At 36.0% G+C, this 19,077-nt stretch overlaps 2 protein-coding genes across 2 annotated transcripts; both read right to left on the reverse strand.

Moving 5' to 3' along the window:
* Nucleotides 1-6,991: 6,991 nt before the first annotated feature.
* On the reverse strand, nt 6,992-13,379 carry LOC126772089 (membrane-bound alkaline phosphatase-like). The gene is made up of 8 exons (XM_050492259.1): nt 13,143-13,379; nt 12,868-13,060; nt 12,505-12,677; nt 11,780-12,431; nt 11,458-11,700; nt 10,369-10,411; nt 7,836-8,086; nt 6,992-7,092 (listed from the first exon to the last, which is right to left on the reverse strand). The coding sequence occupies exons 1-8, from the start codon at nt 13,371-13,373 to the stop codon at nt 6,992-6,994; spliced, it is 1,887 nt and encodes a 628-aa protein (XP_050348216.1). The 5' UTR covers nt 13,374-13,379.
* A 2,564-nt stretch (nt 13,380-15,943) lies between these two features.
* LOC126771713 (membrane-bound alkaline phosphatase-like) lies at nt 15,944-18,093 on the reverse strand. Its single transcript, XM_050491739.1, has 5 exons — nt 17,734-18,093; nt 17,385-17,577; nt 17,135-17,307; nt 16,280-16,931; nt 15,944-16,206 (listed from the first exon to the last, which is right to left on the reverse strand). The coding sequence occupies exons 1-5, from the start codon at nt 18,091-18,093 to the stop codon at nt 15,944-15,946; spliced, it is 1,641 nt and encodes a 546-aa protein (XP_050347696.1).
* Between the last annotated feature and the right edge of the window lie 984 nt (nt 18,094-19,077).

Raw genomic sequence — 19,077 nt, forward strand, 5'->3', positions numbered from 1 at the left:
CAATGGCACAAAATAGGGACATCAATCCAAGTTTAAGATTCAGTTGGTGATATGATGGTTATAGCTTTAAGAGACTATTAAGGAATTTTATAATTAATTATAAAGAAAAGGGTACCACAATCACCGGAGAGGGCTGCACTTCATATAAGACTGAAAGCTATTAAGGAAAACGACGAGAAAAATAACCCAAAGGTTCGTTGCTGTTATAAGACAAGAGTTCAATAGAGTTGCATCTTTATGCAATGAATGCTTTTCACAAATATGGATTTAAACCGCTTGTTCATCCACCATTTATTAGTCGAAAATGAAATCAACGAAACTATTATGACCATTTAAATTCTTTGAAAAAAAAGTATTTTTAACCTACCCTTTTATTTAAAGTGTAAGCGTCGCGTAGCGTTAAAACTTTGCGATACTGATTTAAAATACAACAGTTTTCATGTTAAGAGATGTACCTGCGACGCAACATCGGCGTTCAGTTCGCGTCAACGGCACATGTAACACATGCATTATGCAGCAGTTGCCGACAAGCGCGTGCATGCAACATGTAGCCGTTATAGACACCGTGCTAAGCGAGCCGGTCTGTTGACGCGCTTCTAACCGCCGCTAAACATGAGATGTTTAGTCTCTTATAAAATTATGTAAAGCAAACGTAACCCTCATTTTCTGTGTTTTTTATTTTTGTTTTGGTTTATCCGTAAATTCTTAATGCAAAAGCCGATACTTTTGGTATTTTTAACCGATTTCGATATTTGATATTGATGATATTCAGTCTAACAGTTCCAGTGTCTCTATCGCGCTCGGATATCGTACTGTCGCTCAACAATCCGTCCCATTATCGCAGACATCTTGGTGGTACGAGGAATATTAACTACGTACGTACGGTACGTAAAATGATTCTTATTGATCGCACATTCAATTGCTCTGTATAGTTATTGTTATTAGACTTTAATAAGAAACAAAATGAGAATCTGAAAAGCAACTGTTAAACTAGAAGACATGACATGTCTTAGGTATTTCTTAAATATTACTTATCGGACCGATGAAAAAAATGACGTAAATTGTGTACAGGATTATTAACATAGCAGTCATTTTACCGATTATCAATATTTTTCGTGTAACATCAAACTCACAAATATGGAGTGGTTATTGATTTTCATCTACTGTATTGTATTTGTATTTGCAGATAACATTCGACAATAATGAATGTGAGTGATGTTATCGCCCCTGATATTGATAACGGCTTATAATCCCACTTTTTGTTCGTCGAGTATTTCCCAAATATCTCAAAAACGATGCGTTCTGGACGGATGCTGTTCACGCGGATAAGCTTCCTTTAAAACTCAACATAGTTCATGTTTACCTTAAATTTTAACACCATTAGCCTCAGGCGCGATCTTACTTGAGATAATTAGCATTAAAAATATATTATCGGGCTCGTTTTTCTTTATTACAATAATCTACCACAATAACATTTTGTAACATCTTATCAGATTATCGGAATATAAGAATTAATAACAATAGTAACGGAGTTTCAATGATATATTATTACGTGATGTGTAAGTACTTTTGTTCTAATATTTGACCCAATGTGTTCTTTGAAATGTTGGAATATGAAATTGAGCTCTTCTTTGATAGTAATAATGACTTAAGAATCTGAAATTGTTTTACATGAAAAATTTGTCAAACTCGTATGAGACTCCCCGTTGTTCGAACGCAATTCTTAGTACAAACAAAAAGATCGCAGCTGCGAATACGTAACAAGTATTACTTCACAACTCGCGACAATGGATTTGAGTTTCGATCCAATTAAAATTCATACAGAACGCTATGAAACAAGTCAATTACTGGTGCCGCTGCGGGCCGCGCGACGGGCCGCAGGGGCGTGCCGGGACGTGCGGGTAGCGGGACGAGCCGGGAAGTATGACTCGCGTAATAAATAAACAAAGCCGGCTTACATCGACGAAACAATTTGCTTGTTTCCCTTTTGTTGAGGACAAGGTAAATATTGCCGGGAGTGTGTCATTAATTCGAGTGACGTGTCGCTACAAGCGCGAGTGGGATGTCTAGAGTCTACGTCTCCTGTCGTTGAATTGTTTCCCAACCTTTACACGCTAAAAGAATATTACCTTAACATATCACGATTCTCAATTTTTTATAATTGTATTAAACAACGACAATATAGTATACTAATCTATAGATTTAAAAAAAATGTTTGAAATTAAGATGTTTAATGTTATTTTTTAAAGTTCTATATAATACGCTTCCACAGATCACAACACATCACACACAAGCCTTACTACTACTGTAATATCACACTTAGGTACTTAAGTATTGATAGTCAAATTATAATCTACCAGACCATGCATAAACATTAAACATAATAATATTACATTTCATGCTTATTTTATATAACTTAAAAATAATCTAATTATTTGAAATAAAAGTAATATTACTTTGTTAAATTTAATATTAAATATAAATATAAAAGTAATATTTTAAAATTTCTTGTGTTTCTAGCATTTTCTTATGTAAAACATTTGTTTAAATACGTATTTATGTACAAGATATCATTATTTTGTTAAAATTTGGATATTCTATTCATATATTTTTCCTTAACACATTAGTTAGCGCAGTGTTATTTTGTTTTTCACTCTTCAAAAGACCACCGAAAGAGCAATGAAAACAATATCGCGTGTGAATGCAACAAGATGCCGGGTAATTGAGTCGCTCGGTCCGTGTGTCCACTTCATAAAGCCCTCTCGTCACGCTAAACACAACTCTATCACACTGTAATAAGACTGGCTTTAAATTGAACACGGGGTGACTAAGCGGTTTGTGTGGGGATTTGGTTAATGCAAGTGGCAAAGCCGCGTTTGTCGATCTCTCGATATTGGTCGCTTCTAAAATGTTCTAAAGCAAGGTCATTGTAAATAATGACAGTATCCTAAATATAGACAAAAAACCTTATATTATACTAGTTTCAGGGTACGCAATCACCTGTAATATTATACTAGCTGGTAGCTGCCCATCCTGAATTTATACGCGTAATAAGAAATTACCCCGGAAATATTTTTTATATGAGATATAAACTTTCGCCAACCGATCTCTTTGCCTTTACTGCACCCCGTGTATTTTCTCATGCGTTTATTTAAATATCCTTTAATATTTCTGAAAGGGCTGACTGGGTACAGAGTAATAAATACCAATTTACACAAACTTTATAATTATTTATAATAATTATTTTATTTATTTTAAGAAGGAATAATTCTTTATAACAATTAAACTAAACAACAGTTGTGTTTATCGCGGTTGTTTTAAACATAAAAATGGTTAGTGTAAGTTATCTAGTGCGTATAGGAATACGCAGTCGCCGACTTTTCAGAACACATTTTTCAAACAATGGTTCTCTCTTAAAAGTTTTATAGTATATGTTATAGAATTGACAGTTCGCTTCTAAAGCGACTGTATTTCCAATTTTCTCTCTGACTTAGTCGCCTCACCTCTTTACTTGCTCTCTACTTACTTATATTAGGATGATAATAATTATTATGTGTTATATTCTTGGAAACACTTCAGAAACTTTTAACAGCTAGTAAAGTTGACCAGCAAATTGAGGCTTATTCCTAATTTATTATAGTTTCAGTGTTTGGTAGTAGGAAAGTATAATATTTTTTCAGTTGTGTATAACATATATCGTTACGATGTGTGTCGATCGTTAACTTATGTTAACATGTTATTATTTTAGCATCTTCTAAGAAGAAGATCCAATATTCACTATTCATACTACTATCCAATATTCACTGAAAAGATCAGTGAATATTGAAGAGCACTAAGGTTGATTTGATAATATCAATTACATAGATATGAGCGAAATTCCATTAATTATAAAAATACAATTCATAATCAATAAACAGATCAACTACTTTTCAACTATCTTCCGCAGTAGAGGAGTGTTCTGACGTCAGTATCGGGTTCTCTTCGTTGTTTAAATGATTACCAGCAGCTCGAAAGAGCCGTACGAACATAATCTCTTAAATAATAATTGCCATTTGAATCAATACTTTTACTTAAATAAAAATTTATGTGAAAATTTTTCGACTATAAGTATCACATCAATAAGTGAATATTGTGAATACGTATTGTGACTGGCTTAAGCTACAATTGGACTCGCATGAAAATCCCCGCATATTAATTTTTCTCTTGATTGCAATAATATTGTCCCGAATTAAATGCAGAATTATTCAAGTTGTCATCGAATTTGTTTTTTCTTCTTATCAACAACAAAATCTCAATTCACTACAGACGTAATCATTTTGTGTATATAAAACGAAGTATAAGATTCATATAATTTGAATTCGATATTAACGTAAGTTTTAGACATTGGCACTAAAAGAAATATTAACCATCGATCACATCGCCAATCACGCCACCAATCTTGGAAACTAAGAAGTTATGTCCCTTAAGTCAGTGTAAGCGAGTTACTACTCGCTTACACTGACTCGCTCACCATTCAAACTGGAACACAATAATATTAAGCATTACTGTTTGGCGGTAGAATATGTGATGAGTTGGTAGTACCTGCCTAGAAGGGCTTGCACTACCACCAAGTAAACAAGATGTATCTTGTCTCATACCTCATATATGAAGTGTTTGTTATATTACAATTTTAAATTAAAAAAATATATTTAAATTAAAGCTTTTTATTGTATTTAAATTTAATTTATTAATTATTAACGATATCTAGTTAGTATAGTGGCATCGCCGTTTAAATTAATAAATAAGAATGCTTGTGCCGAGATGGGTCATTAGTTAGAACACGTACACGAATCTTAACCGAAGATTGCAAATTTAAATCCTGACAAGCGCCACTGAAACTTCGTATGCTTAATTTGAGTCTATAAGTTCATTTCGTGCTCATCACTGAACGAAAACATCACGAGGCAGCCTGCATGTGTCGGATGAAAACCTTCCACGTGTGTGTTCATTAACCCGCATTGGAACAGCGTGGTTGAGTAAACTTCTATAGCTTTATTAGTTTATCTATATGCAAACGATATTTTTATGTATAATACTAGGACATTCTGAATGTTTTATAACGTCATGTAAATAGTATCCCACCAAAACCACATGTAAAATAACGCCAAGAATCCTAGTCTTAGTTCTCTATAAACTCTACACCTTAGTCAAAATGTGTGGCTTGGCCAGATTTATAAAGTTAAAGTTTTAGATTTGGCTTATCGCTCTACAACAAATTAATGTCTCAACTCTCTGACGTAATATCAAAAGTGCACATGCATCGAAATTTTCTGAACGCTATGTGTGCTATCCATTTCATACAATATGTTGTTCGGGGTTAACCGATTGTATCATTTTTTATTACTTTGTCCAAAGTGCTGACAGGGATGCACCTACCTTGTGGTCACGGGTTGACCCAAAAAGTCGTCGGGCATATATTATATATTTAAAATATCTTTGAAAGCCTCACACAAAACTGTCGGGCATTTAAGTGGTCATAGTCAAATTATCTATTGGGCATTCTGTGCCGCGTGATGAGGCGGTAGCTGTTGCCAACATTTACCATAACTTATGCGATCTAGATTCTAGAGTCCCACCACCTCGAACAACTCGAGTTTATGTAGTTTCTGGGTAGAAGCGAACTTTGTTATACTTATATGTATTTTCATACTTTCTTCAAACGATACATACATTGAGTTGTTGTTATAGTGATTGCAATAATTTATATAATTCAGTAACACTTAGAACCTCGACATACAAAGTCATACTGTTTGTTTAAATCAATACTGTAGTAAATAGTAATAATTTGGCTATTACAGTGATCTACACCTCGCGTTTTAACCATTTTACTTAACTTGTATACAAAATAACAAATACGTTACACGTAGTATTCATAATTTTATTATTATAGAACTGCGAAATATTATTTCGCTAAAAAATAATGTTAACTGTTTTTGTCGGAACATACCGACATAATGCCGTCTTTGCGATAAACTTTTAATTACGCGTGGGGCGTGTAAGCACGACTGTGCAGTTGCTTGATCCTAAATTTGTCACTAACTCCTTAACAGAAGTAAATCGAAGTCATTTTGTTTCTTGTCTAAAAATACTTTGACATAACACTAAGACATATAAAATAGTTTAATTTTACCAAAACTCGTTGATTGCATTCTCAGTCAACACAAGAGGTAAAATACAAGTAAGAGAAATAATCTCAAAAGACGACAGTCGCCTCCCACTTTAATAAACAAACTCCTTGTTCCATGGTTTACTTTGGTGAGTTTACCAGAGAGGAAAGACGTTTCAACATCCTTTTAAGGGCCGCATATAATCGTAAATCTATTATGTAATCACGCGTTTAATTCGATTAATGACGCCAATAAACGATCTCTTATGTATATTTGAAATAATCGCTGCGTACACTCCTCGAACTATGTACTAATTATATATATTTATGTACACTATCACCAACATGCACAATTTTATTAATTACTATTTATTTTTCCTATTGAATTATTTTAATAAATACATTATGTCACAATGTCAACCGTAACATTTTAGTTGAACATTTCTTTTTTAATCTTGCTTTTATTTTTATTTTGAGAAGGTGCTTCTAAAACATCACACCGATAACTAAAAGTTCAAATTAATAATTTAAGAACCACCGCTGATAAAACATTGCCAAATATTTGAACATCAAATGCCACCGATATATGAGGTTTCTCAAGTAACTGTTGTAACAATTATTACAAATTATTATTAATTTATTAAAGTTATTAAGTTATTAAGTTATTAAAGTTAATCAGACAACTGACAAAATTTACATTTTGTTTGAATACTTCGATAGCCTTGCAACACGAAACAGACACTGCACACTGTCACCGTCGGTATAAACAAATATTTTATTAAGTGAAGTCTATCACAAATCCCAACTCTATGGAAATTATTCTCTAATCGAGTGAGTAATATTTATTTATTTGGCCACATCGAGTAGTTTAGCTGAGACTACTTCGACTTCCAACAAAGTTTTTAATGGCTTAGTAAGAGTTAAAGTAGCTCTTTTATAGGTAATAACTATATAAGTGATACGAAAATTAAAATTTTATTATAAAGTTCTTTTAATTTGAAGAAAGAACATTTGCACTACATCCAATATAAAATAAAATAAATAATAGGTAAAATGAACAGCACTGACACAATGACATCTGACAGAAATGACCAATGAGTTTGACTAGGAACTTGAACAAAATAGCGCTCGTAAGATTAGTATTATTTTATTGTAAAGGCTATATAAGTTATATGTTTGTAATATTTTTCATTTTAGGATAGCAAACGGTAGCTACTATAAAAACAAGTTAGTACGATTGTTTTGTTCTTTGGTTAGCGGTTGCCTCGTAAGTTATGTTAATTAAGTGTCCGGGTTTTGTCTCTTAGTAAATTTATAAAAAAAAAAACTTTTTACCATATCCCAGACGGTGACACTATTAAGCTATTACAACGACAAATATACTTGGAAATAAAATATTTATTAAGTAAACAAGAAAATTAATTACGCTATTAAATATATTATTTTTATTTTTAATAGCGTAATTTTATTACTATTGGTACAATCAAAGGCAATCATTTAAAACAGAACGCTTAACATATGCATACATGATCTAATCTAAATAGGATTATTCGTATTTAATGTACTTACCATATCAATAAATACAATCTCCAAGGAAACACGGAAGTTCACACAACACTCAACTATCGACACTTACACTGACCTACAAACAATGTGTAATATACACACGAGTCCTTCCAACTCCACTTACATAACTTTAAACCTAAAAACTCAACTTCAGAAGTCGTCAGCGCGACGTAGTAGACCCGTATCGGGAAAGTTTGGTCGCGACGGCGACCTGAGGCGTGCGGAGATGCGTCGCGACGCAAGGGCGGGCGGTCGGGACTGCCGGATCGCAGCCCCGAGGTCGACGCCAAGGGTGTGCGGGGTTCGTTCGGCGGGGGGCGCGGGGAGCAGCAAGCGAAGTGAGAGACTCCTAGCCAAGCTCGCCCGGAGAGAGCGCTCTTCGGGGAAATTTTGACGAATGACATACCGTAATATGTGTTTGGGAGCACGAGGCGCTGCACTTCACTAATTGCGCTTTTAATGAATGCGTCGCATCACTGGTTTCCAGCACCACCGTCGCCACGTTCTTCGCGAGTCGCGACTGCCCCACTGTATCAAATTGCAACACGATTTTTTTTCCTTAACACGTTTTAATGTTACGTTCACAGTTCTCAATTTACAAAAAAATTGTGACCTTTCATCCAGGAGACTGGAACGTGTAAGACAAACATCATTTAAACACAGAGTGCAATGTATTTAAGTAGCTACTTCAAATATTTTTAACGCAGGCAGTTAGCACCCCTAACACAATTACAATTATAAAAATAATTTAACGTAATTATTTTGCATCATAAACTTCATATTCAAAGGAATTGCATACAAAACATCGATTTAATACGCGCTCGAACGATTGAATGTCTGAGATTTGATCCAGTGGGTCATTCGTATTCCCTTTCCAGGAATCTATCGGAGACATCGGAAATAAAGCTTTATTAACTTTGAGTAAAGTTGAATACCGTTTGATGTTTACTAGAGCGTAAGTGACAGTGCGCATGCAGCCGCCAGGGTGCCGCCGACGCGATGCGCGCGACTCGTTGCGCCGCAAATAATTGATACATCACGCGCCTTCGGCGACGTTACCCTCGATGTTGCTATAGCTCGGTTTCTTTCATACGTTCTTTATAATGCTCTTATCAAATCACTATAACTATAACTCCGGAATATTAAAGTGTTCTGTATACCTTGATCAGTAGTCATAAAAATCGTCTTTTGAAACGTGTATGCATGTAAGTACGAGTATGTATAACCGAACAGTCAAAAATGCTTGAACATCATAAACGTGTACTCCACAGGACAACAAGCAGCGCGACTGTACCTCGCGATACTCTGTCACACTTGTACGAGTAAGTTGTCTCACTAACATTAATTCTTTTAAAACTAATAAAACCTATAATAATCGTAAAAAATACGAGTAGCGCTAAAATATTTTGATAAAACAGTAACCGTTAAACTAAATAAAGAAATACGAGATATTCGTCGTGAAATGTTTTACAAAAAGAGTCCATAATGTTATTTTTATATTAACATAATTTTTGTTTTATATATTCAAACAATTTTGTAAAAAAAAACTGTTCTTTCAGGCGTCAGGGCGCGACAGCGCATCAAAACAATTTTTTTTTTATATGCGCCGGGATGGCAAATTACTCTACTCCACCTGATGGTAAGTGGTAGTAGAGTCCAAACGCGACGACGGCCAGTACAGTTGGGAAGAATGTTCTGTACTAGCCGTCCCCGCCTTGCCGGCCCGCAAGATGCCTCTTCACGCCTCGTTTGTAAGTTTGTAACCCGGGTTGTAAGAGGAGGGGAACACGTGAGCTGGTAAGGAATTCCATTTTTTGGTAGTGCGACAAAGAAAGGAGTTGCCAAATTTCTTTGTGCGCGATGGAATTGATGTCACAGTTAGGCGGTGACATCGAGAACCAGCTCGCGTGGACTTAAGAAGGAAGGGGGAAGCAGGAATTAGAGAGAATAATTCCTCAGAGCACTACCACGCATTATTCTACCACGCTGCTGCTATGAACACTTGAATAATTAATCGGGATTATAGGTATCCTAGGTATAAATACTATAATTTATATACTTAGACAATGAAATAAGGCTTTATATGTCTTATACGTAATATTAAAAATACATATTATTTTATTATTTGTTTTAAGACACACTTATCCGAGACCTGCCCAATTGTGTCTCATTTATAATAATTATTATTTGTAAATCTCAATTGAATGTATTATATACATAATTTTTATTTGCTTAATAAGAATAGTAAATATATGATGTTTGTAAATATTATTTCACATTTAAATTGAACTACAATAATCACTTGGTATGTTAATGGGCCTACGAAAACATCGCCCTCATAACGACCGTTTCTAATTTGTCGAATACAGGATATCATAGGGTAGTAAAAATCAATACATTTAGACTATGTTGCAACGAAGTCGCTCGAACATTGTACGAATTGTAAGTTGTGGATACAATGTTATACGTATATGTATTTTGAGAATAATATAAACAAGACATTTATCTTGAAGAAGCGTGACGTCATCGAAACGGATAATGCCGAACTACATTAAATAGACAACTTATATTATTGCTTAAAGCGATATAATTTATTTGTAAAAGCAAACCGATATTTTACTTGTATTAAAACTATATCAAGGTTAAGCCAAAAATACCTGAACACCATGAACGTGTACTCCACAGGAACACGCTGCGCGTCTGCACCGCGCGATACTCTGTCACACTTGTACGAGTAAAAATGGTAGTGAAGAGATTGTCACTTTGCATCATTAATTTTCGCAGACATGTGGTGAAAAGTACAGACAAGGACATAGGGTACCTACCATCTCCCCAGTTCCTCACGCAGGCGAAACCGCGAGCGGAAATTAGTTAAAATATAATATTGATTCGTTTATTAAATTATTCAAATAAAAAATAAAGTGCATGTGGATGGTGTGGAAATAATATCTTTATTTCATAATATTATATTACAAAATTACTCAAAACAATATTCTCTTAGAACAAACAAATTATTTACATTAATAATTATACTCATGGTTCTATTCATATATAGTTTTAAAATTTATTAATAATATTTTTTTTTATTTATAAATGTTAACAATAACATATACAAATGATTAAATATTTTTTAAGAAAACTTTTGAAACGATATGTTACTCTCCGAGAGCTCGTATACTGTTGATGGCCTTCGCTTCGTTGCATTTCATCACACACTAAAGTTTCCATAAAATCGTGAGTGCCATCGGCAGGCCGTCAATACGGCGACCGTATATAGTTGTAAAGCAATGATACAGTCGAGCGCGGTACATTAATCTGCGTCAACGTGACAATGGCTGTCAATAAGCGCTACTCCTACGACTGCGACCTATCTCCCTCCTCCTCTTCCTCCGTCGTACCTCACAGCTGTGATCCCTGGCACTCCGGTTTTAACGACCAGAACCTTGATTGATGGTAGCACGACTTTACGAGTGGACACTTCGAGCTGATCAGATCTTCCTTGATCTGATAATCTTATTGTATTTTTTATGTTATCTCACGCCAGCGTTTTGAGTAGATTGTAAAAACTTGTACTGCTAAATAGGAATATAATTTTAATGGTTTATAATATAAGACTTAATTTCTAAATAATTACTATTTTCTTAATTTCAATGTGAAAAACGCCGTTTTGTTTTTTTCTGTGTTATATTCTACAAAGCCACATAATAAAAGTAGTCGATTAATTAGGTTTTAATGTAGTAAAGTACATATAAGCATTAGAAGAGGAGTAAGTACTGTTATAGCTAAGGTTTGTGAGGCGGCTGATGAGCAAGCCTGCAGACCGGGCCCGATACATGCTGCATACGCCATCAGGTGAGGCAACTGGTTCTGTTCGTACATCCCTGAAAACATTCTGTTTTGTGGACCCCATGCAAATACAGCTACGTCGTCTCCTCCATGTGTCTCAGATTCAAGTGGCACTTCAGCGTGTGATCTCCATTCCAATTTACCTTAAAATGTATACTTTATTATAAAAAATACAAATTTATAAGCTAATAAATCTCAAAAGCATCTCAAATAAAATCTTACGATAATCTTCGTCGCGAGTGACATCAACTCGATTATCTGCTTGATGTGGACGATGGCCTGGACCATTTGTATAAGATAACGTCATATAAGGAACACCGTCATCGCCAGTGTCGTCTGAGGGCCCCAAAATATCACCTCCGCGATGAGTGTATCCGTTGAAAGCCATTACATGTGCGTGGTCCGAGGTTACTACAATTAATGAATCATCTTCTGACAACAACTCCGCAGCACGTGCAACGGCTTTACTCAACTCTATCGTCTCGTCAAGTGCCAATTCTACTAGGTTGTCGTGGTGAGCATGATCGATACGTCCACCTTCCACGAATAAGAAAAATCCCTTACTGTTTCTACTTAGTGAACGTATCGCAGTTTCTGTTAACTCTTCAAGTGTAGGCTCAGTGCTGGTATTGGCTTGCATATGGTATTGTAAGTGACTGCCTTCAAAAAGGCCTAACAAATATTCAGGTAGATCAGCATTTACACTGAGTAGTTGTTCGCGATTCCAAACGTACTGGTAGCTTACGTTACGCATGATCTTATCCATTTGCCACTCCTCAATGAGATGACGACCATCTAATCTCTTACCGGAAGTACCTTCTTCATCTTCAACATCATACGGTAAAAATTCTCTTCTACCTCCACCTAAAACAACCTTTGAGAAGAAAAAAAAATCATGACTTGCTTTTTAAAATATTACTCTAAAATATTACTATAACGCTGGTTACTTTAAAGTGGTTTCCAGGATGCGAGTGCACAAGCTGATAAGCGATATCGTGACATAGCTCAGGGTCGTATTGATCTGCGGCTACAGCTGCGTCATTCTCCCAATCTCTATTCGCTATATTCGCATAAGCTCCCGAAGGTGAAGCATGAGTCACTCGCGTTGTAGTCACGATGCCTACGATAACCATTCATATTATAGATACGAATGAGTCTAATTATAATTAATTGATAAATTATTTTTATTCAAAATAACAGATTTTTAAATAATACTCTTTAATATTATATTTAATATTAGCACTGAAGTGCACATTATACAATATATATTATCTTTACATAAATTAAATTAGTATCTTAAAACAACTTACCAGCGTCACGGCCATCGGCAAGTGCCCACGCGGCGATTGATTCTAAATGTGAAGAAGTATCAACGGAAGCTGGACAATCCCATCTCGGTACAGCCGCTGTGAGACCGAGTGTACCGCGATTTGCTTTCACACCGCAAAGATAGGCAGTTGAAGTACATGCTGAATCGGGGATTTGGGAGTCTACACAATAAGTCTAGAAAATATAAAAACCGAATTACTCAGGTAGTTCTAGAAATAAAATGATTATAAAAATTAAACTTTACCAATCAACCAACCTTAGCAAGTCCTACAGTAGGAAAAGTCTCAAAAAATAAATTCGACTCTTCTCCAGTTCGATTTTCTCGCTGCCCGAGCAGCGTCCGCGCAGCCGCAAGTGTCGGTACGGACATGCCGTCACCGAGGAACATCACCACGTTGCGGGCCTTACCCTTAACCTTAGTGTACTCCAAACGGGCCTCAATTGCCGCTTGTGCTTCGTTCACCCAATAGGTAGACGTTGCTTCCATTCGGTTTTGAGGGAATGCAAACTTGTATAAGTTGCGTGGGCTTCTATGATATTCATCGTGTTCTGGAAACGTTGCCATTATGAGTAAGTTAATATTTTATCCGCATTCAAAGAAAATAAGAGGATATGTGTTTGACGCGTATTTTTTATTTTATTTTTATTTCCGGTATTAATAAAATTTACCTAATGAATTATTAACACATATAAACAGGATCGCAAGGGTTAACATCCAACCCATATTATTAAACATCATTGCACCAACTTTGCACAGCCGAGTATGTCACAGAACTAAAGTCTTTCTACTTTAACACACGTTTACACGTTTAGATAACAAAGTTTTCACTGATCATTGATGTTCTTTGCGCGTCATTGTCAGCATCTGTCAGTGTGTCTCCCAAATGTAGTAGAATAGATAAAGAATACTTTAAGATATACAATTTTATCTTGTAGTCATTTATCATGATCCGAGAATAGTAAAATCGAAAGTAGCTGAAGATCGACCCGAGGCGCCGCAAGGCACTTGAAGACAATGTTTGATTTTTCTTCCACAACTGTTAAGACTTTGGTTACCTTTCATGTTATCGACTATCATTATGCTGACTTATTTGTCTCAAGATTTGTATCATATGACATATTATAAAATTATATAAATATATCAAAGTGAAGCGTGTTAGGCATTTGGAAAATCAGAAAACAGGCTCCATAAATTATTCATTTGGTCAATATTTCTTACAGCACCAATGTCTATGGGCGGTGGTCACCACTTACAGTAAGGAGGCCCATTTGCCAGACTGTTTACCTATTTTAGAAGATATAATATTGCCATGCGATTGCCAAGTCATTATATTTATTATATAAATAAATATGTCCAATACTGATACGATCACTCTCTAGTGTTGGTAACTAATTAGAAAACAATTTATGACAAAGTTGTTGAAGCTGCTCTCATAGATACTAAATAAAATATTTAACTTGAGATCTGAGATCTTTTTCCGGTGAGAGGACTGTCTCAAGACATGCATCTTTGTTTTTGATGGGATCTCGTTATTTTTGAAATAGTAGTCTTCCTTTTTTTCTATTCGGGTACTTGTTGTAAACCAGCATACATGTATTTTCTTCCCAGCCCATTTCCAACCTCGATTGTTTTTTTTCAGAGGACTTGGTGTAAGAATTTTTAACAAGTTGGCACAATGTGCTTCTAAATCTATATACACAGCGATTGCCGGCTCCTGGGCGTTGGTATTTCCGAAGTCTTATTATAACATTAAAGGTTAATTATTCAATTGAAACCTATGCAACGATATTTTTAAAAATCACTTCAGGTTTGGGATTTCCTTGGGAACGCTTATAATAAAGTAGAGACACTTACAGTGGCGTCACGATATATTTATTATAATTTTATGTACATACGTACCATAATATTCATTCATTTGATAGCAATTCAAAAGTCAGTAAATTATTCGTGGGCCAAGATATCGGTAATAAAATACCAAAGATTTTTTTTAATTTGTCAATAATTAATCAATTTACATAATATGTATTGCTGTAAAAATATGTATAGATAAGACATATTACAACTCAATACAAAATGATGTAGATGATAAACAAGTGCGGAGTTAATATCTGCTGCTTTACATGCAGGATATATACATGTGATTGTATTTTATTAGTATACGAATATGTCTGTGTTGTTCAATTGACGGAAAGAGTTTCTTCTTAAATAAATCTTGTGCAACGATTGTGTGACGTTTCAAAAGTCCTTGTAAAGGCATATTTGAATAAAGTATATTTTGATTTTGTGTATCTAGTAATTGTATAATATTGTTGCCTTTATTTATTTTCACTAAATATAATCCTGCATTTGACAAAATAGATTTACAATGTATAATTATAAACAGTACATGTATATTTACAATTTTTATGCTTAAGAAGCCAAGCACTAGAGTAAATTAAAAAGTAATAGGGAAATATATATACATAAAAAAAGATAAATGTTTATCTTATGTTGTTATCTTACGTGTAGCTGTATATATCTTTATATGTATTTGATGAGTGGAACGCATAAGTGTGTTTTTATATACCTACATAATTATGTTGTTTTCTGTATTGCGCAATTTTTAATAACCTTTTTAAAAACCTAGTCTTTCTAGATCTATCTATCTCTTTGTACGTAAATATATTTCCTAATTTTGTTACTTAGTTATCTTAGTGTTATCCGATGTCGGGACGAGAAGAAGGGGAGGGGGGCTATATACGACAAATTTTAAATAAATAATAAAAGAACTAAAATATCTTGTTCATTATACTTTATTTTTTCTACGCCACAATCTGTTAAGGCGAAGTCACAAATTTTAATTTAGTAATTATAGCTTACCTTAATGCTAGAATATTACAATAATTATATTTTACTTATTATAATTTGAAATCAGGTTTCTTAAATAAATTAGTTGTTTAATTTTTAATAATATTGTAAAACTATATTATAAAGTGAAACGACAAATACGATTTTCACCATAATCTTCATGAAGGAGATCATAATATCTTTGGACACGTATAGAAATCGTAAGAAGCTTATAACGCCATTAAGCGTCTTATAATGAGTACAATGGGAGCTAAGGCAAATAGAATCGGCTGATGTACAACAGCGGCATTGCATGCCGTACGACCGGGTCCAAAACACGCCGCATAGGCCATGCGGTGAGGCAAGTGGCTCTGTTCGTACAGGCCCGAGAACATAGCGTGGTGCGGCCCGGTGGCGAATACTGCAACGTCATCGCCACCATGCGTTTCGGATGCTAGTGGTACGTCCACGTGGCTCCGCCAATTCAGTTCACCTGTGAATATACATTGATTTAAAACCTTTTGACATCGAACAAATGTTACTATTTATTATTCTTAAAAACTTACGATAATTGGGTTCTTGTGTAACGTCGACTCTTTGCCCGCTTACGTGTTGACGAAATCCTGGCCCATTAGTGTAAGACAGTGTCATATATGGTACACCATTTGAATCTCTGCTTTCGGCAGGTCCTAGAATATCTCCACCTCTTGGAGTATAACCGTTGAAAGACATTACGTGTGCGTGGTCAGCCGTTACTACGAGGAGGGAGTCTTCCTCTGAAAGGAGTTCGCTAGCACGCTTTACCGCGGCACTCAACTCAAGAGTCTCATCTAATGCAAGCTCTACCAAATTATCATGGTGAGCGTGGTCTATGCGGCCACCTTCGACAAATAAAAAGAAACCCTTTTCGTTACGACTCAACATTTTGATTGCTGTTTCTGTAAGTTCTGCCAACGTTGGTTCTTCATTAGGGTTCGATTGCATGTGATATTGAAGATGACTTCCTTCGAATAGTCCTAGAAGGTATTCTGGCAAATTTTCATTGACTCTGAGCAACTGTGCTTTATTCCAAATATACTGGTAGCTAGCGTTGCGAGCTGCCTTATCTTTCTGCCATTCTTGTATTAAATTTTTACCGTCAGTTCTCCTGCCGGCAGTGCCTTCTTCATCTATACTAGTCGTTGGTAAAAATTCACGTCGACCGCCTCCTAAAATTACCTGCAAATAATAATAATAACTTAATTGACTAAACATTTTTTTAAAATAGCATTACTTTGAGTCGATAATATAAAACTAATAAACTTATAAGACCACAAGTATTTTGTTAATGATTAGTTCTAATAAATATCAATATTTTGTTTCAAATACATTAATCTATCATAAAAAAATAGTACCATCTATATTGTAAGCATATTACTTGCCTTGAACCGATTTCCAGGGTAAGAATGAACTAACTGGTGAGCGATATCAGGGCAAATATTCGGATCATGTCCATCGTTCCGAACTTCAGCATCATTTTCCCAATGACGATTTGCTATGCTGGCGTAAGCGCCGGCAGGAGATGCATGAGTGACTCGTGTCGTTGTCACAATACCTTTGATAGTTAAAATAAAATATGTATCTAGATCATCGATGGAGTAACAGATTTATAATTTTAAAAAACACACACACCTGCGTCACGTCCGTCAGCGAGAGCCCAGGCTGCAATTGAATCAGTGTGTGTTGACGTTGGAATTGAGGCCTGACAATTCCAGCGAGGCACTTCAGCAGTCACTCCAATTGTGCCTCCGTTAGCTTTTACTCCACACAAATACGCCGTTGCTGTACACGCAGAATCAGCGACTTGAGCATTGACACAGTAAGTCTGAACAAAGTGAATATTGTGTTAGCTACGTGTAATCAAAGTACCTCAACTTAAATATAAAAAAGTATTGTAGTATTGTAGTATTGTAGTATGTTACAAGTTATTTATCTGCTTTTACTAGAAATAAATTTGAATATTATGCTGTAGTACATATACCTTTGCCAAGCCAATTGTTGGAAATGCTTCGAAGGAAAGTTGCGCCTCTTCTCCGGTTCGGTTATTTCTCTGTCCGAAGAGTGTACGCGCGGCAGCTAATGTAGGATTGGACATACCGTCGCCTAGAAACAAGACCACATTACGCGCTTTACCAGGCCCGCCAGCATTGCCTTGATAATGACGACTCTCGATTTTATTTTGAGCATCGTTTATCCAAAAATTTCCAGACGTTTCAGCATTTGTCACGGGAGGCTGAGACCGGGCGGACCGTTGGTCAGGATGGTATGGGTCTGCTGTCGAGGCTGCCGAAACTCGGCTCGCCAGTGCCAACAACACTATCAAGGTCCACTTCGAACTCATGACGAATTGTAAATGCGTAGCGTGTGTTTCGGCCGCACATTTATTGTGTATACTTTATCGCTTTATCTTATAATAATTATATATGGATGAAAACGTTCCTATAGTTTTGTGCTTCATTGTTTTTCTTATCGACACTAATACGATTGCGTCGATTACGAAATTCCGGTAACGAACGCGACTCTAGCCTGCTAAATAGGCGTCGTCATTTAGGTGTGCCCGATTTCGGTCGAGCAACTCACTGGCGGCGTATTAAAATTCTTCTTAGAGGGATCGGCGGCTTCGAGCCGCACGAGATTAAGCAATAACAGGTCTGTGATGCCCTTAGATGTCCTGGGCCGCACGTGCGCTACACTGAAGGAATCAGCATGTTCTCCCTGGCCTAGAGGCCAGGGCAATCCGTTGAAACTCCTTCGTGCTGGGGATTGGGGTTTGCAATCATCCCTCATAAACGAGGAATTCCTAGTAAGCGCGAGTCATAAGCTTGCGTTGATTACGTCCCTGCCCTTTGTACACACCACCCGTCGCTACTACCGATTGAATGATTTAGTGAGGTCTTCGGACCAACACGCGGTGGCTTCACGGCCGTCGGCGTTGCTGGGAAGTTGACCAAACTTGATCATTTAGAGGAAGTAAAAGTCGTAACAAGGTTTCTGCAGGGGAACCTGCGGAAGGATCATTAACGTACGTCTATCTATCTCGAATTCTGATTCGTCTCTGTGCATCGAGCCGTTTATACGAGCGAGATAAATAGTGCATGAAAGAGCAGTGAGAGTGCGATATACGACGATAATAAAACAACAACCAAAAAGAATCATAATACGAAAAATACGAATTCGATCGGTGGATCGCATTATCGTTTCTCCGATTTCAACGACTACGTCGTCGTCGTCGTCGTCGTCTTCGTCTAGGCGTTCGTTGATACGAGTCTTTGCCTTCGACGTTAGTATCATCACGTATGAAAATAACGATATTCGCAAAAAATAA

The sequence above is a fragment of the Nymphalis io genome, chromosome 11 (genome assembly GCF_905147045.1).
Source record: "Nymphalis io chromosome 11, ilAglIoxx1.1, whole genome shotgun sequence".
Classification (NCBI taxonomy): domain Eukaryota; kingdom Metazoa; phylum Arthropoda; class Insecta; order Lepidoptera; family Nymphalidae; genus Nymphalis; species Nymphalis io.